General features: G+C 48.0%; 1 protein-coding gene and 1 long non-coding RNA gene across 2 annotated transcripts in view; one reads left to right on the top strand and one right to left on the bottom strand.

Moving 5' to 3' along the window:
* LOC109320576 overlaps nucleotides 1–5,845 on the top strand; it is a 16,084-nt gene extending 10,239 nt beyond the window's left edge. Inside the window, exons 2-3 of the long non-coding RNA XR_002103817.1 lie at nucleotides 3,840–3,843; nucleotides 5,832–5,845. This is a non-coding gene — a long non-coding RNA (uncharacterized LOC109320576). The remainder of the gene's footprint in view (nucleotides 1–3,839; nucleotides 3,844–5,831) is intronic.
* The window catches only part of MMP24 (matrix metallopeptidase 24), a 162,966-nt gene extending 145,857 nt beyond the window's left edge, over nucleotides 1–17,109 (bottom strand). Inside the window, 2 exon segments of the mRNA XM_019550707.1 lie at nucleotides 16,792–17,069; nucleotides 17,071–17,109. Of these exon segments, the coding sequence (XP_019406252.1) occupies nucleotides 16,792–17,069; nucleotides 17,071–17,109 (317 nt within the window).
* Nucleotides 17,110–25,672: the final 8,563 nt, after the last annotated feature.

The raw sequence follows: 25,672 nt of genomic DNA, 5'->3' as shown, positions 1-25,672 counted from the left end.
CCCCCTCATCTAAGTCACTGATGAAGATGTTGAACAGTGCAGGCCCGAGGACTGAGCCCTGGGGGACCCCACTGCCCACATCCCTCCAGGTCGAAAATGACCCGTCCACCACTACTCTCTGGGTGTGACCCTCCAGCCAGTTAGCGACCCATTTGACTGTATAGATGTTGACACCACCGTCCCTCAGTTTTTTAATGAGAATGGGGTGAGAGAAAGTGTCGAAGGCCTTCCTAAAGTCCAGAAAGACTACGTCCACTGCTACCCCTGCATCTAAGGATTTTGTGACCTGGTCATAGAAGGCCACTAGGTTGGTCTGACAGGACCTGCCTCTAATGAACCTGTGTTGGTTGCCTCTAAGCATAAGCTGCCCTGCTGGCTCCTCGTGGACATGTGCCAGGATAATTCTCTCAAAAAGCTTACCCATGATTGAGGTAAGACCAACTAGCTTATAGTTTCCTGGGTCCTCCTTCCTCCCTTTTTTGAATATGGGAACCATGTTGGCCCTCTTCCAGTCCTCTGGCACCACACCAGAACACCATGAGTGCTTGTAGAGCCGTGCCAGGGGTCCTGCAATGACCTTAGCTAATTCCCTCAGCACTCTGGGGTGGAGATCGTCTCTACCAGCTGATTTAAATACGTCCAGTCCCTCCAGAAGTTCCCTGACTAGATCCTCACTGACCCTTGGCCTAGGTGCGCCTCCCCTGGGGCCTGAGGGGGTCCTGGTGGGGGGGCTGATCTGGTCCCTGCTCAGGAAAATGGAGACAAAGAAGTTGTTAAATAGGTTAGTTTTGTCATCTGGTGTGATGACCAGATTTCCTAGCGTCTTGCAGGGGCCCCACGTTACCTAGTAGCTTCTTTTTGCCCCCTATGTATTTAAAAAGGACTTCTTGTTGTCCTTTATCTGGGTAGCTAGTCCCAGTTCTATCTCCGCCTTGGCCTTTCTGAATGCCCTGCTGCAGCCCCAAGCAACCACCGTATAGTCCTCCCTGGTGATGGCCCCTCCCTTCCATTGGTTGTATGCCTACCTTTTAGCTAGGAGACATTCCCAGATGCTTTTGGTGAGCCATGGGGGCTTTTGCGCCCTCCTGTTCCCTTTGATCCATGTTGGAATTACCTCCCTTTGGGTTTGGAGGATCGTCTCTTTAAGGAGAGACTACTCTTCTTGGACACCTGCCTCCACTCCCCTCCGTATGCTTAGCTATAAGTAAATTTGCCTTTACTTCACTCCCAACTCACCTTCTTGATCCTGAACACAGCAGCCTAACGGCTGATACACTCACAATGCCTAGCCGGCCTGTGACACATGCTGCTTTGGATGTCAAAACATCTAAAGCTTCTCCAGATCCAAAGCATGTTCTGAAGCCTTGCACAGCCCTATCAGTTAACAGCTGATGGAACAGAAGATTTTCATCATCTCTTGCCTCTATTGTCAGTAGTGATGTTAGGGTTTGTCTTATATCACTCAGTCTAATACCCAAAAGTATCTATAAAGGATGCCAGTTGTTGATACTAGAAAGTCATACTGGGCCAATAGCAGCTCGTATGCCATAAAACTAGCAGAAGTCTAGTCTTTTAGACTTTTTGCTTTAGGGTACTTCAACCTGGTTAACCTTCTGGCAATGACTACAACTACTAGATGTAAAAGTCTAGGGGGCACACAGAAAACTCTGCATCCCTAGAAGGAGTGGCATACCAGTTGTCTATGTTCTATACAGTTAGAGTGGAAGTGGCTGATATCTGTCCTATTATGTCTTCAGGGTCCATAATGGTTTTATTAATGGGAAGGGCCACTCATTCAGTATAAACTGCTGTAAAATGTCCATGAACTTGTTTGTAGTTTCTTCAGCTTCCTAAACTGGAGTTTATAGTACTTAAACCACAGAAATCTTTGGAAGCCAGTGAAACCATCCATCTGCAATGCTGAAGGGAGGAAGGAAGTAAGGACAGAAGGAAGGAAGATTTTACTGGAAAAAGAACACAGTAGGTTGGGATTAGCAAGTTCTTCTTTCCTGGTTGCTGGGTAAGTCATTCTCTGGAGACCTGCAAGGCTAAGGTAAATTTCAGGCAGAAGAATCTGCCCCTGAAAACTCCTCCTATGGGGGGAAGTTCATAGACAGAAAGACCACAATGGGGTGTTTAGAAGCAAAGTAGCACTGTTGGAGATATACCCAACAGTGGACAGGATGGGATAGTAGGAGTCTGCTGAGGCACACCATGGCTGGCAGAGGTGCCAGGGTGAAAATCGGTACCAAAACAACAGGATTGTGGCTGAGTACTGGAAGAGAAATCAAGGAGATCCCTGGATGTTTGTACTTGTGTCTCTACAGCAAAGAGGCGGGCTCTTTGACTTTGTCAGCAACGTCAGAACCTCAAATCTAGTCAAGATCTGTTGGGGCCACAAACCTTGGGACAATGATCTTCTCTTTGTACACTTTGTCTGAAAGAGGACTTCTATAGCACTAATGATGACAGTGATCTTTTAGAAAGGGAATAAATGCCCTAGAAAGTCTTGTGCTCTAAGATAGGAAGCTGACCCTATAGATCAGGGGTGGGCAAAATATGGCCACATAGGGCTCCTAAAAAAGTTGAAAATTAATATTTAACTGCCCACAGTTGCCTGTCATGTGACCCTTGATGGCTTGTCAAAACTCATTAAGCGACCCTCCGCCCAAAATAATTCCCTGCCCCTGCTATAGATCAAGAAAGGTAATTTAAACAAATTACATACCTTTACCCCACATTCCTTTACAAAGAAAGGTAACTGGGGGTGTACCAATAGAGACTTTTTGAGCTGATACCAATGGTTGATTTTTAACAAGCCATATCGGCCAATATTAATCCAATTCTGATATGCAGCTGGACAGCATGGAGAGTGGTGTCTGGCTGGTAAGTCTTGTGGGGGAAGGGGTGAGGGGAAAAGCCTGGGGGGGTGGGTAGATTGAGGCCCCTGTGGTGAAGAAGGGAGTGGGGCTGGGGCAGGGGCAGGCACTGTCCAGCTGAGGTGGAGCGGGGGACAGAGCTGTGAACAGCTCATCTGCGGGGGGTGAGGGGGGCGGCTCTTGCCACTTCATGCACTCCAGGAGGGCATGGGGATGTGTGCCCCTGGATCTGTGTAGGGCCAGGACAGGCTGCCACTTCAGGGTGGGGCTGGGACAGTGCCGAGCTCTTCTCAGCAGGGGGATGAGCCGGGTTGTGCTCAGGATGGCTGGCAGCAGCATGGCTTGGACAGGAGCAGCAGCCACCCCAAAATTTGCTGTAGCTCCTGCAAACCCCCCTCCTAGCGCCGCCACTGCCCATCCTGAGTGCAGGCTGGCTCAGCCTGCCCTGCCTTGCCTTGCCCTGCACAGATCCAGGGGCACATGCCCCCCCATACCCTCCCAGGGTGTGCATGGTGGTGGCAGCCACCCCATCCCCCACACCCCACAGACAAGCCACTCGCACCTCTGTCCCCTGGTCTGCCGTGGCTGTGCAGCACTTGCCCCAGCCCTAGCCCCTCCCTCACCACTGGGGCTTTGATCACCTCTGTCCCCCACCTTCCCTCACAACAGACTTACCAGCCAGAGCCAGCTGCTCTCCATGCTGCTAGGCTGCACTTCTTGCCACATGCATGTTGCGCTGTGGCTGTGCGCATGCACGAGGCATTTATTGGTGGCATTATTGGCTACATCAGCCAAAAAAACCCAACTGCCGATACAGTCAATTTTCCTTATATCAGTGGCTATCTGATATGGGACCAATGTACTGGTGCACCTTTAAAGTTAACAGTGGGTACATCTACACAAGATGCTACAGCACAGTAGCAATGAGGCACTATGCTGTACGTTGTTGCTACCATGCAGAAGTGTTGCTGGGCACTAACCATAACACAATGCGACTGCGCAATAGTGATGAGCTACTGTGCATTAGCATCAAGAAAAAAAAAGTACAGCAGTGGCACTGCATGGTAACAACTGCACAGTACACCACACATGAAGGTGCAGTCAGTAGGCATGTCTACATCTGCAATTAGTGCTATATGGGTTTACTGGGCAGTAATTTACTGTGAAGTAAACCCACCCTGGGCAAGTGTCTACATGTGTGGCCATTTGGGAGAGATTTGGTCCTCACAGTACTAGCCTGTTCCTGGCTTCCTCCAGCCCTGTGCTACCCCCCTGCAGCAGCCAAGGGGAGCTGGAGGTTCTGACCATAGTGACCTGTGGCCTCTTTAAAAGTGATGGTACTGTACAATAACAGAGCAGAGCAGCTCAAGCTGGCCACACCCACCAGCCTGCACTACATTGGCCACCTCTTTTGTGTGGGAAAGATGACCACTGGGGAGGCAGTCCTGGAGGTCTGCAACACTCTCCAGTATGTGCTGGAGCACACTGTGCTCTGGGTCCACAATCCCCTGGAGCTGGTGGAGTTTCACACCCTGGACTTCCCCCAATGCATCAGGGTCCTGGAAAGGACCAGCATCCGCATCACCATCCTGCTGTGACCAACCCTACTACAGCCAGCAGGGCTTTCACTCCATCATGCTCCAGACCATCATCAACCATCACAGCACCTTCACCATGAGCACCAGCTGGGTTGGTGTGCCAGGCCTGGTTGAGAGCTGGCACTATGCATCGGGGTGCTTGATCTCCGAATGGGGTAGGTGATGGTCCCACCTATCCTCATCGGGGACCACGCCTACCCAACTCCTACCTTGGCCTATGCAGCCCTACACCAGCCAGCTGGACCCTGTAGTATATAAGCTCACCACTCTTCAATGCAAATGTGACAGGTGGGTGGAACCGGATGCCCCACTCCTTTAGCCCCGCCCCTCCCCTTGTATGGTGCGTGATATCACCAGCCCCACCCCCTGACTCCAGTCACGTGGTGCATGACATCAGCAACTCTGCCCCACCCCAGTCACATGGTGTGTGACATCAGCAACTGCACCCCCACCCCCAGCCACATAGTGCGTGACATCAGCAACTCCGCCCCCACCCCCAGTCATGTGGTGTGTGACACCAACACTACATGGTCCATGACATCAGGACAGCTTATGCAGACGCCCAAAGCCCAACCCCTCATGCTGCAAGAACTGCCCTAGATCACGTGGTACAGTTATGACCTATCAGGTCCCAGTCTGCTCTAGCCCCTGCCAGAGCACAAGCATGGCCTATGGGGTGGCAGGGTGGTGGTGTGACCTCTCTAACAACCCACCCCACCACCCCCAACCAATTGGCAGGGGTTTCAGAGACCTCAGACCTCCCAAGAACGATGCTGAAGTAGAGTGGGGTGGGATTTAGGCTGCAAGCCCCACCAGGTCTATCTGCTTTTCCAAATGACCCCTCTGTTTATCTGAGACCATGTTAAGGCAAGTAGGGGCAGATATGGATTCTTTCACAATGCCTGTAGGCCCACTCACTACAACCCCAAGATGACCTCATAGAAAGCGTTACTGTAGAAATAACTCCTCTCCGAGGAGGAGACTCGGCTCCTAGCCCAAAGACTCTCTGAAATGCCTGTTGGGGAACACCCAATGAACAGGCAAATGGAGGAGGCCCAGGCTCCCGAAGCAGATGTTGAGAATTTGGAAGATGGCATCTTTGTGCAAGAGCCTGCATGCCAAGTAGAGGTCAACGCAGAGGCGAGACCAGTAAGAGACTGGGAGCATGGTTGTGGGGGCACTTGGGTTTTGAGGGTAGTGGTGTGGGTTCACTTCATGGCACGTGTGTGTTTGGAAGTAGCTAAGGACTGATTAAACAGCAGCTAACTAAATCCTTTATTTGCACTCCTTTGCAGTTAGATGAAGCCTTTTTAATGACTCCAGAAAATCTACTCACCCATACACAAGAAGGAAGTGTATGCTTCTGCAGAGAACAAAGACCGGATGAGGCTGAAGAGTTCAGAAGACAACTAGGCATTGAATCAACAGATGCCGTTACAACTTGTGAACGTAAAGTCTTCATGAAGTCTCTTGTTCTCATTTCCTTTTATGGCATAATGAAATACTGCTTGAGGAAAAGATTTTTTGACCTATGCTGGGGGTGCACACTTGACCTAGGGGGTCAAGAAGACCACTAATGTGTTATTTGATTAGATGAAGACACAAATCAAATAATTCAGAAACTTTGCCAGGAAATATGTCTTGAAAGCATTTTCAATGCTGTTATAGCCATTGGGTTTGCCAGGAATATTCTCAGAATTACTGAGAAACATTTAATTCAGGTTAGAGAGCTTCTAAATGCTGTGTATTCTGCAGAAGATCCTAATGCTGCCCTTCATGATTTAATCACTGAGGAAGATAAGACACTTAAACCCCATATTGAATGCTTAATTGGTATTAGAGATTATAAAACCCTGCTTAAGAGAAGGGTTTAGCAAAAAGTTTAAAATGGAGGGGACTTATATCTTTTGTTGATCTTGGTGGAAGGCTGGGGGATGTGAGGCTGTAAAACACATCAGCAATTTTCTACATCGAATTTAGATTAGGATTTGCTTTAGTGTCTTGGATCTCTAATAACATACATATAGGGTTTTTTGTAAAGATAAAACTAATGAGACTTAATGGTCACTAGAAATGATAAAAAAACCCTTCTTAGGAGAAAGGGTAACAAAATAAACTAGTAAATATTGTAAAAGTTTTTGATGGAAATAAAGACTGAATTTAAAATATATATTCTTACAGCTTTTGTATGGTATGGGGGTGATGGGGGGGTGTTATAAAGAAAAACTGGACCACAAAAAAGAAAAAAGATGACCATTGTGTTCAGAGCTCTTCCTATTTTAAGACTAAAGGAGTTATCTTTTACCAAAAGGCCTCCTGTAAAGATAAGGCCGACAAGGCTTAATGGTCATAGGAAATGATTAAAAAACACTTCTTAAAATAAGGTTTAACAAAATAAATCAGTAAATATTATAAAAGCTTTTGACGGAAATAAAGACAGAATTTAAAAATATATATTCTCACAGATTGTGTATGGTATGACGTGGCAGGTGTGCATCATAAAAATAAACCAAATAAAAAAACCACCCTCCTCCCCAAAACCAACCAAACAAACAAACAAAAAGCTGACCTGTGTGTCCAGATCTTCACATATTTTAAGACTAAAGGGGTGGAGTTGTCTTTTAGTGGTGACTATTTAAAACAGTTATATTTTACTTTATACATACACTATTTTCCTTAATCTACTATTTAATTTTTTAATACAGAGAATTTACTTATTGTATCATTTTATTTATATTACAGAGAGCTTATCAAGTGGGGAAGCCCTGTGCAATTTTACCACAGCAAGGTAAAAATTATTTTAAAATGGTGGGTTATTTGTGGCTGTGTTAATATAAGCACACTAAGTTATAACAACTATTTGTAACTGTTTGTTTTCTAAAATAGAAAAGCTGAACAAACACATACAATCATGTTTTTACCAAGTAGTAAAAGGTAATTTTTCTGAAATCAGCTTTTGAAACTTAATGTGTTTCTTTTGGGAGAAGAAGCTGTGTGTAGGGGTTAAGCAAATTTTAAATTTGTAGTGTGTGAGGAAAGTGAATTTTCAACGCTGAGATGTAAATTTTATATTTTCTAAGTGATCACACACACCATTACCGAAGAAGAGTGGGGGCCTGAGCAGAGACCTCTAAAAGTACAAGCAAAAACCCAGAAATGCTCAGCCTGCAGATCATAATACTCAAGGATCAGAAGACCACTGGGACAGAACAGAAGGTCATAGTTCCTCAGAAGTAAACAGCCACGTATCTCTGAGAAAACCATATGCAAGGATTCAGACCCCTAAAACAGGTGATCTGGGCCCCATGAATAAGAAACCCAGGACCGATTGCTTACACAATTTAGAGAAAGAGGAGAGCCTTTCTCCTTTTTTGAAAGATCATGGTTATTGTGAAAAAAGGGGTATTTGGGGTGGTACTGGCAGGCATATACATCTCACTTTGAACGATCTTGATTACTACCAGAGCAAAAGGGAGAGGAGGTAGTTTGTGTAACTTGGACAACAGTCATGGCCTGTATCATAAGAGGAGGAGTCATGGTAAATGCGGTGATAAGAATGGATGGCGAATCAGCAAGGGGCTCATGGGGTGAAAAGTAAGGGCCTGGTTAAAGAGAAGCGTGGGGAAGGCTAAACAATGGTTGAGAAAAAATAAGAGATCCCCTGGTACTGGCACTTTAGAAGGCCACTCAAATGCTTCCCCTCCTCCCAGGCCTGACCCTTCACCAGGACCCAAAGAGCCTGAGAGAGGGGGTGAAAAATATGATTTAGGAAGCCCTTTAGAGGACCCCTCAAATGTTCCCAGGCCTCCTGGGCCTCCTCTCCCACCAATACCTGAAGGGTCAGAGGGTTGGGATAACGAATCTGGTGTGGAAGACAGTTTAGAGGACCCTTCAAGCGACCCCTGGTCTCCTGAGTCAGCAGAGGGTGTTTTACTGGACGTACAAATGGTGCGGGTGAGAAGGCAAGAGTGGTCTGTAGAAAGGTTTGGAGGCATGAGGTACACTGAGGAGTTCCATTTTGTGAATCCGGAGCATGTGCCATTACACGTGGCATATGAAGCTATAAGCCAAGGGGTGGAAGAAATCGTAGCAAAACTCCGACAGCGATTCACAGGCAATGACTATGCCCAGTTACGTATTCAGGCAGATGGCATGGCAAATTGTTTATATTCTCGATCTATTAATTTAAACCAGATGACCCCAGAGTTGTTTTTAGAGTGGTTCAGTAACCTGTTACAAAGCCAGAGAGAAATATTGCTTGATTCATCATTTCAGCTGGTTGTGGTCATTGTGAGAGGCTGGGGAGGTGGGAGCCATAGAGTTACAAGCTCTATCCCCTATTCCCAGATCATTGCTAAAAAGAGGAAGTATTTAATTGACTTGAATACCTATGATACTAACTTGTGCTTTGCAGGCAGTCTATTGGCTGTTACAAAATCTATAGGGGGGCCAGAGATGTCAAACTGCTAGATTCGACATCTAAAGAACTGCATAGGAAATTAGGCACGTCTATATATCAAAAGGTTATGTTCCATCAAGTACCTTTGTTTGAAGACCTTGAACAGGTTAACATTCACATAGTAATGCATAAGGAAAAAGATGGGTGGAGTTTATTTAAAACACAGGACGCACCCAGATACCCTGAGACCTGTTTTCTTCTGCTGCATGATGAACATTATTATGGCATTTTAGATGTGAAAAAGGTGTTTGGCATGAGAAATTATTACGATCTTTGTCAGACGTTGTACAGCCATAGCCACGCGTGCAGGTTCCAATGTCATCTTTGCCTGAGCCCAAACTGCATTGAAAACATGGGCAAGACACAGAGGTGCCGTAATTGTAAGCTGTTCTGTTGTTCCAAAGAGTGCTTAGAAAGGCATGTGGCCCTGGCCTCTGAAAAACGGATTGAATGTCTGACTAAAACTCTGTGTGATGAGTGTAAATCTTACGTGGACAAAAAGCATGAGTGCAAAGGGAGGCAGTGCAAACAGTGTTATGGGAAAATCATGGATATAAACAAGCACTGGAGCTTTATGTGTCAGATTAAAGAGCCTGAAGAAGGTGAGGGGTACATTTTTTATGATTTTGAATGTGTGCAGGAGACAGGGATGCATGTGCAATGGAGCTAAAGATGGGGAAAAAAATCTCAGAAAGCCATAGGCAAAAACCCCAAAAAGGCTTGTGAAGCTAAGCCCAAAAAGCCAGAAAGCACTTGGGAGTTTAAGGGCAAAGAGTGCCTGTCTGATTTTATTAAGGTCTTTATGGATAAAAAGTTCAAGGACTACACCTTCATAGCTCACAATGCCAAAGGTTACTTTGTTGTCAGCCAGTTACTGAAGGAAAAAATGGGTGTGAAACTGATCACTTAGGGTGGTAAACTCATGTGCATTGAAGTGACCAGGTTAGGCATCCGTTTCATAGATTCTTTAAACTTTTTGCCAATGAAACTTAGCAGGCTTCCACAGGCAATGTGGTTTGAAGGATGCAAAGGTTATTTCCCACATTTTTTAACACAGCAGAAAACCAAAATTATGTGAGGCCTCTCCCAAAGATGGAGTACCTACAGCATCGAAAATATGATGTCCGATGAGAAAGGACAGTTTTTAGAATGGTATCAGAATAACTGCAATAAGACCTTTGACATGCAAAAGGAGCTGGCCTATTATTGCCAGCAGAACGTAAACATTTTGAAAGAGGCCTGCTGCCTCTACAGGGATGAGACTATGAAAATGACACAAAGGGTAGACCGAGTAAAAGTAGATGGCGAACTCCAAAATGTAATATGTTGCATAAATCCTTTCCAATACATCACGCTGGCCTCTGTCTGCACGACCATGTACAGGTTATATTTTTGGAACCACAGACCATAGCGCTTCTCCCCCTGGACAACTATCACAGACAGAAAAAGAGGTTTTCAACCCCATCTATTCAGTTGCTAATGTACATTTTGGAGAAAGAAAATATTCAAATTCAACATGCCTTACAGGATGGGAAATTTCAGGTAGGCCCCTATTTTTTAGACAGCTATGACAACATTGATGGGGAACCTATGGCGTTTGAATTTAATGGATGCTTTTTCCACGGTTGTATCAATTGCTACAATGAGAAAGACCAGAACCCATTGACCAGGACCACCTTCTGGTTTCTTAATTATCAGGCATTGCACAAGGCTGATTATCTCGAGAGAGGGGTTTTTCTGTTAGGACCATTTGGGAACACAAGTGGAGGGCTCTGTTAGAAACGGATGGGAAGCTGGCAGATTTTTTAAACAGAACGCCGCTGCCTTCTCCACTGGTGCCTAGGGATGCTCTTTTTGTGGGGAGAACTAATGCCATCTGACTATATTACCAAACTAAACTCGGTGAACAAATACACTATTACGATTTTACCAGTCTTTACCTCTTTATAAACAAAATGAAGGAATACCCAACTGGACACCCTGAAATCATTCATGACAATTTCTAACCCCCGTCGAGCTATTTTGGAATAGCCAAGGTGAAACTGTATCCACTGCAAAACCTTTTTTTTCCTTTGTTACCCACCAGGGTGAACGGGAAACTTATGTTCGTGCTGTGCTGCCTCTGCGCGGAAACAAGACAGCAAAAGTGCAACCACACTGATGAAGAGAGGGCCCTCCTGGGCATGTGGTGCACCCCAGAATTGAATAAAGCTATCACCAAAGGGTACAGAGTAGCTTAAATCTATGAAGCCTGGCATTTTGCCGAGAAGTCTAGCACCCTTTTTTCACGGTACATAAAAATGCACCTCTGACAAGCAGGAAGCCTTGGGCTACCCTGCCTCGTGTACCAACCAAGAAAAACAGAGATACGTGGCCAATTTCTTGCAAAAAGACGGCGTGACCTTACGCCCAGAGCATATCAAACCCAACACTGGAAAGCGCCAAATAGTGAAATTGTTTCTAATTTCTTTGTGGGGTAAATTTGGTCAGAGAATCAACTTGCCCAACACCAGCATCGTTAGAGAGGCCAAAGAACTCTTTGGCTTCCTTTCTCCCACCTATGAAATTTCATCTCAAACATCTTTATAGCCTGTTTCACCACCGCTTATGCACGCTTGGAGTTGTATGAGCTGCTAGCACCAAGTATGTTGTCTGTACCATCACACAGATTCTGTGATATTTGCGAGCCACGAGGGAGATTGGAACCCCCGTTAGGCGATTATTTAGGCGAGCTCACCAGTGAAATACCACCAGATGAACACATCACAGACTTTGTGTCGGCCAGTCCAAAAACCTATGAGTACAAGTTGTGCGGGGGAAAGGTTTGCTTGAAGGTCAGAGAGATTACCCTGAATGTGGCCAACAGTGAAAAAGTCGATTTTGAAACCTTGAGAGATCTTGTTCTAGATTATGGGGCAAACCCTGCTGGGGACACCCCTAAAACAATTGTGATACATCAGCGCTCTATTGTCAGGAACAAAAGCAAGTGGACGATAGAAACCAAAACCTTGAGAAAAACGCAGAAAGTCGTTTATGACAAAAGGGTCCTCACAGAAAACTTTAACAGCCTCCCCTATGGTTTTTAAAGATGGATACGCGATGGAAGCACCTCTTTTCTGTGATTTTGGCAGGCCCTAGCAACTGTGGTAAAAGTTACTTTATAAAACACCTTCTTGATCATGCTGATTGAATGTTGTCTGCTTTGCCTGAGAATATCATGTGGTGCTATAGCTGTTGGCAGCCTTCGTATAAAGAACTGCTTTGTAAATATCCTTTTATCAAGTTTGTGGAGGGTCTACCGGACAGTCTCAATGACTAGTGTTTGTTTCCTCTTAATAAAATAAATATGGTTGTGGTAGATGATTTGATGGACTCTGCTTGTGACAGTGGCAAAATCAAGAAAGCCTTTACCAAGTATGTGCACCACTGGAATCTTAGCATTATGTAAATAGTTCAAAATGTTTTCTGTCAAGGGAAAAAGAGCCGCACCATTACCCTTAACACAAAACACATGGTTTTGTTTAAAAACCCCAGGGATAAGCTACAGATAGTGTCCCTAGCACAGCAGATGTACCTTGGTAAGGCCCAGGTCTTTCTAGAAGCTTTTGAGGATGCCACACCTTATGGGTATCTGTTGGTTGATTTAAATGCTTCTACCCCGGACACTTTTAGATTAAGAACTGGGCTTTTTCCTTCTGACCAACCAGCTGCTTACACGTTTGAGAAAACAGCAAGTGGGAATAAAAAGAGATGATCTAGTAGCAGCCTCTTCTTAGCTCTTGAGATGGTGGAAGGGGAACATGTCTAACTGCGTAAAAAGAAATTTGGCTGTCTTAAAACTGCTTCCTCAATCCTCCTTGCAGCAGAGAAAAGCTATATTCTTCTCGGCCTCTGATGATTTAGTAGTGGCCATTTCAGAACTTGCTCTGAACACCTTAAAAGGAAACATCCCTTTGACACCACATCAAATTTGCGTGCTGAAAAAGAGATGTGGGATCATAAAAAACCTAAGTAACAAAAGATTGCCTCTTATAAAAAAGAAACAGCTGGTGAAACAGTCTGGGGGATTTATTGGACCTCTGTTAAGTTTTGCTTTTCCTCTGATTACGGGGCTTTTGGCTAGCTGTTGATGGAGCACACAGAAAAAATGTACCTGGTGCCCAAACATGAACTGGAACAATCAAGGGCTTCCACCACCACAGGAAAATATCAGAACAGAGGCAACCCGCTTATTGGATGCTGAAATGAGGGATATTCTCCAAAGCCTGGGGTTAGCAGAATATAAGGCTAAATTGTATGCATCTGTGCTTCAGAAATACCTGACCTACGTAAGGCAGGGTAATCTGGAAAGACGGAATTTAATCCTGTTTCTGCAGGAACAGACCCCCCTAGAAGCCGGATACCCCCTAGAACTCCCCACAAACCCCGACACAGTCATTCAGGAAGTATTGGATAACATGTATGCTTGATACAGGAAAAATACTAAAGTACTGCTCACTAAGCTGAGCCAGCACAAAGATATTTCTTCCTGGGGGATCAAGGGGGTTTTGTCTACAAAGGGATGCTCGTCAAGGGTTCTAACATGCTCGACTTGGTCCAGAGAACCCTTCAGACTCACGCCAAGACTACTAAACATCCGCCTAAAGGCCGGGACATCTTTATGAAAGCCATGGCTGAGCTGAATGTACCATCTTCTGTTATGGGCAACATTGTGAATCATGATCATCTGGAACGTCTGAAAGTATCTGCTTCAGACTACGAAACACCAACACTACCACCTAAGAAGCGAAAAACTGTCTCTAAAAGCCATTGGCTCTCCATGTAAAGTTTCACACTTTGAAATAAATTATTCTATACTGCTATAAAGTTTTTGTCTACGGAAAATTTTTTGAATGAAAACACACACACACACTTAAATAACAGCAGATTTATTTACACAGCATCAGCTGAGTGTTTTATTTAGACAAAGCATTTGTGAAACTCATAGCAAGAAATACAAGTCTGGGCATGTTGAAACATGTTTTGAGCAGGCCCGGCCACATGGAAATTTTTATATTTACTTTTTACAAAATGCATCACCACCCTATCATTTTGTGCTAAATCGTCGGAATAATACAATTTTAAAATCTGTTCAAATGCTTGCTGTGGTGGTGTAGGAAAAACCCCGTTCTACGGTGGCGTAGGAAAAACACATTGGTATCCGCAGGCGACAGACTGGGGGTCTTGTAACTGTTTAGTCTGAAAAACAGTGTTGGTAGCATTGTTTAAAAACAATATAATGTTTTGAGGAAAGAGAGTGCTGTTTGGGGAGTGACTGTATGAGTCGAAAAATTCTGTTGTTCCAATCCTCCAGGTAAGCAGCCAGCCAGTGTTCTCTGGCTTGATTATGCGGGTGCGTGTTGACCACCAAGCTCAGGGGCCTTTTAGATGGTTGAGTTTTAGGAAGCCAGTTGCAGGAGAAAACATCTAAGACAGTTTCTTTGGCATAAGGGTCTGAGTATAAAACCCTGGCGAGCTGTTCAGTGTCCACCTTCACATGTAGTCAAACAGGACGTGTCTCCTTTGATTTATTTCTATGACATTGTCAAAGACCCTGTACCTGATCATGTTAACCGTAGTGGGCAAAGCCGCAGCAAAGCATATTTCTGCTCTCAGGTTCCCAGTTTTAATCAGTGAATAATGATCAGCACGCTCCTGGTCAGGAGACAGGTCAAAGGCAAATAAGGTGTACCCCAGAGCAAATTCCTCACTTTCCCGATTGCTTGGTCATAGTGGATAACTAATTTGGGCGGAGTAGCATTGGTGGTAATTGTATTGCTCATAAGATCCACTAACTCTGTGATGATTGTATAATACCCCTGAGGCAGCAAGTACTCGTGTTTAAAATAAAGTGTTTGAGATTTTAAAATAAGTAGAAGTACGATGGTGATGTTTTAGTTCCAGAAGTTATTTTGAAAGGGGTGTCTTCATTGATGTTGTTCCAGCTGTGCAGGTATTGTATTTCTGCTAACCCTATCTCCCAGTTCCCCAGCAGATCCAGGTTTAACCACCTGTGTGGTAAAGCTCGAGCTGGTGTTCTGCAGAAAAATGCTGGCGCAAGCATTGCCGGCAAAGTGATGTAAAAGCCACCATCACACATCGCGGCCTTCTGAGGTACCCCTATATGTTACAAACTTGGGAGGCTTCCACCCAGCGGTTAAATTTAGATGGCCACCCCAACCATTTCACCAACAACTGTTTCTTTCTTCCCTTTCCTTTCGTTGCTAGAACTTTTTCAACCCTATAAACTCTGTCCTGTTTGGGGTTCACTTTTTGTAGTTCTTCAGAATAGAGAGAACCCTCAATACGTTCGTCTTCGTAATCTTTTAGGTGGTGTACAGGCGTCTGCATGCATCTAAGGACTTCATCCACTATGAAAATCTCATTGGTGAATGTTTGTTCATAATCGTTTTCAAACCTCCCATTGGTCCTAGACACCCTCACATGGTCTCCTTTTCTAAACACGGGGGCAGCTGGTTTTATTTTGAAATAGTCCCTGTACATGGCTTTCCACACCCGTGAAGAGTTTGAGAAGTTCACGTCACCAGGCCTGGTGTGGATAGTTCTGTGAAAACTGTGGTTGTAGCTCTTTATAAACTCTGGTAACACATCAATGTAGTGAAAGGTATTGCAGGCTGTAAAATACCTCCATATATTTGATTTTAATGTTCTGTTAAACCTCCTTACCACCATCGTCACTTTCGCTTCACTATTCGTCACAAAATAGTGAATATTATACTGTTTTAACAGCTTGCTTAAAGACTTATTTAAAAATTCTTTTCCCTGATCAGTCTGTAATTTTCAAAGTACACAGCCCTCTGTAAAAAAGATTTTAAAGGCCTGAGCCATTTCACTGCCTGACTTGTCTTTTAGACCCACAGCTCAGGCATACTTAGATAATATGTCTATCGCTGTTAAGATTAACTTAACCTCACTATTGTGCTTGGAAAACTGCTGCATATCCACTAAAACTGCCTGCCATTGTACATCAATATCTGAAACTGTCTTGTTTCTTTTAAAACGTCTTCTTACTGGTTTTTGTAGCGTGTAAGCAACCTGATCTGAAAGTCAGGCGGCCACCCCGCTTCTGTTCAGAACCTTATTCTGCCTTTTGATGGCTTCAAAAAGTATGTTCACCCCACCAAAATTGCCAGCTTCACCAAGAGAGTAATAAACTTATTTTAACGTAGCCTCCTGTGTAGACATGTCTGGTAACCGCTTCCCCCACACCCACCCCACGCTAACACCTGTGTAGTGCATACAAATGCTTGAGGAGAAATTTAAACCATGGCACAAATATACCTTCTTCCAAATTCTCATTGTCTGCTTCAGGGGCCTGGGCAATAGGTCATAACTGCACCACATGATCTAGATTGGTTCTTGCAGCATGAGGGGTTGGGCTTTGGGGGTCTGCATGGGCTCTCCTTCTGATGTCATGGACCATGTGGTGTTAGTATCACACACCACATGACTGAGGATGGGGGTAGAGTTCACACACCACATGACTGGGGGTGGGGGCAGAGTTGCTGATGTCACACAGCACGTGACTGAGTGGGAGCAGAGTTGCTGATGTCACACATTATGTGACTGGGGTGGGGATGGAGTTGCTGATGTCACACACCACGTGACTGGGGTCAGGGGGCGGGGCTGGTGACATCACGCACCATACAAGAGGAAAGGCACATTTGCACTGAAGGGTGGTGGGGCTGTATACTACTGACCCCCACCAGGCACATTTCAACTAGACTGGACCTGCGCACTGGTGGATTGCACTTTCAGCTGCCTGAAGAGACAATGGCACACCCTCACTGCCCACCTTGAGGTCGCAGAGGCCAACATCCCCTGGGTTGTTGTTGCAGCCTGTGTATGGCATAACATCTCCAAGGCCCGGGCGGAGCTCTTCCACAAGGCATGGGGGGAGAAGGTACAATGGGAGGAGGACATCCGAGACCAGAACCGCCACCTGTGGCAGCGGCAATAGCAATAGGCCCCCACCACTGAGGCCCTAGGTGAGCTGCACACCCGGCAGCAGAGTCTAGGGCACCGGGTGCAAGAGATGTTGGTGGTCCACATCCTCCTGTGCTGCCCACTGTAGGCCACCTGGGTGGCTGGCCACAGGATCCAGCCCCACCATGCACCCCCAGCACCATGCTAACTGTGGACTATTTTCTGGAAAGCACTTTATTCCCCTCCACACACACAGACCCTGTCCCCACACCCCGACCCACAGAGCCCCACCACCAATCACTCCACCCACCACCAATAAAGCACCCTCTTCCCCATGCATCCTATGTACAGTGTGCTCTGGGTACCTTCCCAGGGTGGGGGGCAGTGGGGTGTGGTACCTATGAGGTGGAGGCCAGGGACAGGTGCCCAGCACCCCAACCTCTGGCCACACCATCATAGGTGCACATGCTGTGGAGAGTCCAGCAGGCAGGGGGCTTGCCTGGGGGTAAGAGCAGCTGATGCTCGAGGTGCGGCCAGCTCTTCTTTCTGCAACCAGCAGCCAGGGCCAGTAGGCCCCACGCACAGTGCTGGTCCCACTGTGGGCAGCTCCTGCTTTGTGGCCGCACGGAGCTGGGGCGAGAGGCAGTGGTGGGCCCAAGGGGTGCGGGACCTGGGGCACATGCTGTGGCAGGAGGACCTGGCCACTAGAGGCACTGCTGCATTTGTATCTGAGCACTGGGTGGCTGCCAGGGGGCAGGCAGGGCTAAGACCTGGCCAGCAGACAGCACAAAAGGCGACTGCCAGGGCCAGGATAGTGTCCAGTACTCAGCGGTCATCCTCCATGGCTTCCACTGCCCTGGCCACCATAGCAGCCTGCCGCTCCTGGGCCTCCACCATTCTCTCAAGAAGGGCAATGAGCCTGTCCCGGAATGCCGGGTCCACTTGGTCCCACTCCTGTTCGTGTACGACATCATCCACATGCCAGCCTCTCCACTGCTACGCTGACCAGCCAATCCAATAACTGGGTCCGGTCCTGGGTCCACAGCTGCCGGAACCAGTGCAAACAGAGGCCCTGCCCAAGACTGGCTGCGACCCTGATGGCGTATCCCTGCATGCAGCTGGTGCCACTCCCCCGCATGCAACTGCTGGACCTGCAGAGCCAGAAGAAAGACTGTTTGTAAGAGTTTGCAACATTTCTGAAATATCATGTACTATACCGAGGGGCTGTGCACTACCCAGCCTCAGATCAGGGGTTTTGCGCACACAGGTACTCAGGGACCATGGTAAGTCAGCCGGACATGTCCTGACATATGTGGTTGCCAACCAAGCACCCTGTCCCCACTCATTCCACAGGGACTGGTGAGCCGCTGTTGTGCTTGTTGCAGGCAGCCTACCTTCCCTACCCTCTTCCCAGGCTGAGACAGGTCTGGCTCCTGGCAGCACCCGCTGTGGCTGTCTTCTCTATTGGCACCAGGCCAGTGGTGGTCAGGCTTGGGGCTCCCATCTGACTGGGATGTGGAGCTGGTAGCAATTCTGCGCATGACCTGTGCCCCTAGCATGCTCCTGGTGAGCAACCATCCCACAAGAGCTGTTTGCGCAGACTGAAAGGTGCATCGATTTGTAACATTCATACTGTGGGCCGTAAGGCCCACCTGGCTAACTAGTAATTCCGTGCAGGGTTAAGGAGTGAGTAGTACAACTAAATTCTTGGGACAACTAATGAAAAAAACAGAATAGGAATGTCGTGTCGGTCAAAGGGTCAAAATGTGAAAATAAGTGTGCCTGAGGGGGACACTGAGCAGAGCCCCCTGGGCTGCACCCACCAGTCCTCAAAGGCATCCAAGGAGCCAGTAGATACCACCCACTGGTGCTCTGCTTGACAACATGCACACACAAGTGAGAGGAAAGTGGCCCTGCAGTCTCCAGGGGCTTTCCCGGCCAGAGCCTCCTTCCTGGTCAAGTACAGGGCCCAGTTGGCCAGGGCCAGAAGGAGGTTGACCAGGAGGTCCCAGGACTTGGTGGGGCTGCAGATGGGGTGACCAAAAACAAAAAGGTGGGGGGTGAAATTCAACCAGAACCTCAGGAGGAGGTTCTGGAGGTAGAGATGGAGGGGCTGCAGCCTGGTGCACTCAAGGGTCATGTGTGCCAGGGTCTCCCTCTGCCTGCAGAAGGGCAGGAGACCGGGGTGTCCTTGTCACATAAATGCCCTTGGCAATGGCTCCATGGAGGAGTCGCCAGCTGAGGTCCCCAGTGGCTGAAGGGTGCCTGACCCACTATGCCCTGCTGCTGATGATCACCAGAGTGCCACAAGTGCACCTGAGAAACTGGCATGGGATCCTGAACTTCAACTGTGTGGTGGGCAAGCCCATGCTTCCCCACATCATTCACCACCACCTGGGGGGGGTACCTGTGCCTATGCCATGTGTCCCTGCCCCAACAGCCGAGGACATCACCACCAGCATCCATAAGTTCATCTGCGTGAGACCCGTGCCTGCCTAGCTGAGGGGGTATTAGCTGCTCAAAGTTCTCCATTCCCCCTCACCTCCCTGCATACTGTGGAGAGGAACTCCAGAGGTCAGGAGGAGCTCGGCCAGGGCAGACATGGAGGGAGGGCAGGGGCAGGGGCAATGAGGCCCCTCTCCCCAGTGTGGGGCTTTCTGGGTGCATGCAGCAGGAGTGCCCATTGGCCCAAGTCTGCCCCTGCTGGCAGCAACATGCAGCTCCTGGCAGCATCCTGGGATGCAGGGGTGTGATACCTGGCTGGTCATGTAGGCCACCCCCCCCGGGGAGGAGCTGGAGCTCATGAGGGCAGGCGGTGCCATCTCTGGGCTACCTGCACACCCAGAGCTGGTGGGGCAGGTGTTGGCCCAGACTGTCAGATGATGCCAGGGGCACAGACCACAGTAGGACAGGCTCCTGATGCCCCGAGGGGCACTACCCTGCTGATGACTTGTTGCCACTGCCAGGCTGTAGCGGAGGCTCCAGCAGGCTGCCCATCCTGGACAACACAGTGCACCTCTGGCCAGGGTCCCAGAGCATGAGGATGTGGTCCAGCTGTTGCATAAATGGCATGGTCCTGTGGGCTGCCCTCAACCAGGGGTTGTAGTTGGTGATGCTGTGCCTGTAAAGCCCAGACCTTTATGCAGCACTAGTGCACTGACCAGTCATGCCTATGTTCATATGTGGCCCACCCGGCCCTCATAGATGTGAGTGTTGGAGTGCCTGCCCTGGGTGAACTGGCTTTGAAACCCAGCCTGGCCTCACAGTGCAACAAGTTCTGTAGTTTCATCCTGGGACCAGTTATGCCCCTAGGAGGCAGTATGTGGCGTTGCAGTCCCGTGGAACTCAGGCTGGTGGTGGAAGGCAGACTGCAGTGCCGGCTCTGCCCACCTCCCGCCACTGGGCTGAGCTCCAGGGCTGGTGGAGTCAACTGGAGCACAACCCAGCAGCGGGAGGCGGGCAGATCCCGCACTGAGTTCTCATCAGCTCTGCCAGCCCCATGGAGTGTAGCCCCGCAGCGGGAGGCAGGGAGCACCAGGGCTGCGCTTCCCCCTGGGCTGAGCCACATGGGGCTGTGGAGGCACTCAGAACACAGCCCTGGCTCTCCCCTGCCTCCCACCACCTGGCTGCTGCTTCGCAACTCGAAACATTTTGAAACTTTTGAAACGTTTCGACTGCCCACATTTTGTTTCGAGGTTGTCTTGAAGCCCTTCATTTCATTTCAATTTTGCTGTTTCAAGCTCAAAACAAGTCAGAACAGCGTCATAATGAAACAGCCAGCAAAGCTTCGCACAGCCCTACTATGCACTGCTTTTTTCTCCAATGAAAACAGGCATGACAGAGCTACTAGTGAGGTGACACATGGCAAGTTTATTGTGTGTACGGGGTTCTATAAATCTGGTCTGTGATAGTTTTGTAAATTTTAAATTCCTGAAGGACGTAAAATACATTTCTAATTTGACCTCCTGAAGAGCATAGACCAAAACATTTCACTGCATGATTCCAGCAGCAACAGCTAAGTAGACTAAGTGAAAGCAGAATATTTAGAGGGAGGACGGGGAGGGAACCAATCTGGAGTTACAGATTCCAAGTAATAGTTAATCCACTCTTATCCCTAGGTAAATTGTTTCAACAGTTAATTACCCAGAGTGATAAATACCTGTATCTTATCTTTTGGCTGAATTTATTAGTTTCCAAACAACAGATCATGTTCTACCTTTGCTAGATGAAAAAGTACATCTATCAGTATTATTTAATATATACAATTATGCACTACCACCACCAACAAAAACAACAATGATATAGCCATCTTGTCATTACATTTAGGAGCATTAGTCATAGGCTAGAAATGTATTGTTCAGATACTGTACAGGATGAAAGTCTCTACCCATAAAGAGGCATGATCATCCCTATTCAAACCATTCAATACAAATGTGTGTTTAACTTATTACTAAAACTACAAAATCAACTCAGTCACAGCTACAAGATAAGGCAACCTAATTCGCCATATATAAAATAGGGAACAAGAGTGGTCCCCTTACAGGATGTGTTGCTGTAAGGATTGTTCAAATGCACATGAGAGATCCAAAAAAGAAGGCCATGTCCCCTGCTACAGAAGAAGGCAAAATCTCTCAGTAGGTGTGTCTGCACAAGACTTTTACTGCGCAGCAGACTAATTAGCTGCATGGTAAACATCTCAGCATCTACATGTGTGCCCCTACTAGGCTGGAGTAAATTAATTATTTCACATCAGGATAGTACTTGTAAATACAGGTGCTTTCCTGCTGTAGAATAAAAAACTCTGTAGCAGCATGTGTGTAGATGCTGCCTTGTATCCCAGCCAGCTCCTGCACTGCATGTTGAGCTGGGTGAGAGCAGCCCTGGGCTCCTCCCATCTGGCTCAATATGCTGCACTCCTAGGCACACATTTGAACAGCACATCCAGGAGCAATAAACTCCACAGTTTATTGCTTCTCATTAATTGTACATGTAGGTGCTCCCACTCAGTAGCAATCTGACCACAAGGTAAAATTCCTTTCTGAACCCAAATGTGGCAGTCAGTCTAACTCTGAGCAGAAGGGCAAAACATTCTAACCAGCAATCTCTGGGTTTTAGTTCCAGCAGGAGCACTGGCATCCCAGTCAAAATCCCCAGCCTTGGCTGCAGTGGACACCCGGTGCTTCTGATGAAAGAAAAGAAAAGATAAAAATCTGACACCTGTAGCAACAGGACGGGGGAAAAATTCCTTCCTGGCAACCAACAAAACCGAGAAACATGAGAAAAAAACCCCACCTCCATTCTGCTCTGCAACCTGGGCACACCAACCATAACTACACACATCACACCCTCTTACCAGACAGCAGAGCTCCCCTCTCTGTATCCCCTCCATAACTTTCTCACTGCTTCCTTAAACTTTTTTCATCACTAAGTCCATTGTGGAGCTTTGTTTCTTTCTTCTCCTGCTGAGCAGAAGCTTTGCTTATTTCTTTTGCTGCTGGTCATCTCCAACATTCACCTGCTTCAGAATACAGCGCTCTTCTCATTGGCTCCCAGCAGTCCATGGTGGGGTAACGGAGGACATCTGTGCTTCTAACTGCTGCTCTTCACAGAGCACTTCAGGCATGGCTACTCCTAGATCAGTGGAGGCCAACAATTTTTGACTGTGCGCTACACCCACCCCTGCAACCTGTCCAGATCTAGTTGTAGCCTGTCCCTCTCCTCCAGTGTGCCCACTTCTCCCCACATCTTAGTGTCAGCTGTGAATTTGAACAAGGTGCTTTTCACCCCCTCATCCAAAATCACTAAAGAAGAAGTTGAATGGTGAGGGCCCGAGGACCGAGCCCTGGGGGACCCCACTGCCCATACCCCTCCAGGTCAAAAAAGACCTGTCCACCACCACTCTCTGGGTGCAGCCCTCCAGCCAATTTGTGGTCCATCTGACTGTGTAGGCGATGCCACAGTTGCCTAATTTTTTAATGAGAATGGGTTGACAGTGTTGAAGGCCTTCCTAAAGTCCAGAAAGACTACGTCCACTGCTACCCCCGCATCTAAGGATTTTGTGACCTGGTCATAGAAGGCCACTAGGCTGGTCTGACAGGACCTGCCTTGAATGAACCCATGTTGGTTGCCCCTAAGCATGATCTCCCCTCTTGGTTCCTCGCAGATGTGCTCCTGCGGTCAGGCCACAGTTGGAGTACTGCATCCAGTTCTGGGCGCTGCACTTCAGGAGGGACGTGGACAACATGGAGAGGGTCCAGAGGAGGGCCACTCGCATGATTGGGGGCAGCAGGGCAGGCTCTACGAGGAGAGGCTACCGGACCTGGACCTGTTCAGCCTTCACAATAGAAGGCTGACAGGGGATCTAGTGGCCGTCTATAAACTTACAAGGGGGAACAGAGGGGAATAAGTAAACCCTGCTCCCCGCAGCGCCTTCCGGAGTAACATGGAATAATGGCCAAGAGTTGACTGAGAGTAGGCTTGGGCTAGACAGCAGGAGGAACTACTTCACAGTCAGGGTGGCCAGGATCTGGAACTAGCTTCCAAGGGAAGTGGTGCTGGCTCCTACCTTAGGGGTCTTTAAAAGGAGGCTTGGTAACTACCTAGCTGGGGTCATGTAAGCTTAAATTTACTAGGGGTCATACGAGCCCAGTATTCATTCCTGCACAGGGCAGGGGGTTTGACTTGATCTGCTCAGGTCCCCTCCAACCCTACATCTATGAATCTATGACTCTTTTCCACAAGCTGAACATACCTATTTCTTTTCACTTCTTCTCATATGGCTTGTCTTCCTAGCCCCTTAACCTTTTTTTCACCCATCTCAGGCCCCTCTCTAACTTCTCCACATTGTTTTTAAAATGTACACAAAACTGTACACAATACTCTTGGCAATAACCACTGCCAAGCAGTGAGACAACACCATCTCCCATGTCGTGCACCTAATGCTCCTATTGATGGAGTGCAAACCATCTCTTCTCACCCTTTCTAACTGAGGTCTTCAGGGGCATGCTGCAAGCAGGAGTGGAATTTACCTTCTGTTCCCTCTGGCAGTACCTGAAACCCATTTTGCAGGTGGGGATGCTGAGGCACAACAATGAGGAAGCAGCTCACTTCAAGTAGAATCAGGGGCAAAGGCCCAAATAAAACCCAGGAATCCTAAGCTCTTGCTGCCTGTAACAGAGCCAGAAGACTCCTGTTACTTGAGGAGGAAAGAGGAGTAAGAGGAGCTAATTACAAGGAAAATAGCCAGCCAAGGGGGAAAAACAGGCCTAGGGCATATCACAGAGCTGGTTACCTTGCAATAGCAAGGTGGAGTCTGGCAGGGGAGACAAGACACTCTTACAGACAGCAGCAATAAGTGATCCTGGTGTGAAGCCAGCTAGCCAGAAAGCACCTGTGGGTAGGTGGGGTCAGTCACCTGACCAGAAAGGGCTGCCCAGGGCTGAGCCAAGGCAGGCAGTCTGGCCCTGGAGGTCACTGGGGAAAGAGCTCTGTGCAGAGATGACAGTTGCTGGGGGACTGACTGAGATTCTGCCAGGCTGGTGATGTTGCATAAAGGCTAAGGCCTGGCAGGGCACTAAGAATAAGATGAACAGGGGCCAGTATACAGATGGTAGGCTAGAAGTTTAGTTATGCCCAGGGGGTTTATGGTTTTTGGTTAAGGGTGCACTGATGGAGATTTTTTGGGCAAATACTGAGGGCTGATTTTTAACAAGCCATATAGGCTGATTCCGGTATGCAACTGAGTAGCATGGAGAGCAGTGTCTGGCTGATAAATCTGTTGTGGGGGAAGAGGTGTGGGGAGGGACGTAGGGAGGGGCAGATCAAGACTTACCTCCAGGTGAGGGAGGGAGTGGGGCGAGTGCTGGGGCAGGTGCTGCCCAGCTGGGGTGGGGTATGGGACAGAGCCACAGCTCATTGAGGGGGTGCAGAGGGGGAAGCCGGCAGCTCCCAGCACTGCATGAACCCTGAGAGGCCATGGGGATGTGTACCCCCAGATCTGCACGTTGGGTGAGGAGTGGCTGCTGCTGTGGGCTGGGACTGTGCCAGGATTTTCCTGCCAGGGGGCTGGGCAGGGCTGTGCTCAGGGCAGGCAATGGTGGCGCTGGGAGCAGGAGCTACAGCAGATTTTGGGGTTGCTGCAGCCTCCCTAACCCCTCCTGTCTGTGCCACTTCTGCCCCCCTGAGCGCAGCCTGGCCCAGACCCTGCTGGGAAGAGCCCAGTACAGCCCTGGCCCAGCCCACAGCGGCAACTGCCCTTGCCCTGTGCACAGGCAGCCCCATCCCCACTCCCATTCCCTCCCTCACCATGGGGGCCTCAACCTATGCCCCGCCAACCCTTCCCTCCCCCCACAACAGACTTACCAGCCAGACCCAGGTGCTCTCCACACTGCTGCACTAAGCTCCTGGCTGCCTGCCTGCTGTGCTGCATTTATTGGCCACATCAGACAGACAAGACAAAAAAAAAGAAGCCGATTGCCAATGTTCTCAAATTTCCTCATATCAGTGCCAATCTGATATGGGACGAATGTATTGGTACACCCCTAGTTTTGGTCTGAGTTTTAACTGATGGCTTGAGTTTGCAATTACAGGGGTGGTTTAGAGGTCACAGCTGTGCCTGCAGGGTGTGTGACCGCCTTGAGCCCTGCCAGGGGTAACGTAAATAGGAAGAGTACTGAAAAAAGGGTCAGAAGCCCAGTGCCTAAGGAGGGGCAAGAACCAGGGTCAGGGGCCTGAAGCTCAAGAGGGACAAG

The sequence above is a fragment of the Crocodylus porosus genome, unplaced genomic scaffold, assembly GCF_001723895.1.
Source record: "Crocodylus porosus isolate Cpor-Errol unplaced genomic scaffold, CroPor_comp1, whole genome shotgun sequence".
Lineage (NCBI taxonomy): Eukaryota > Metazoa > Chordata > Crocodylia > Crocodylidae > Crocodylus > Crocodylus porosus.
The sequence above is the reverse complement of the archived record's forward strand: the minus strand, read 5'-3'. Positions and strand labels throughout refer to the sequence as shown.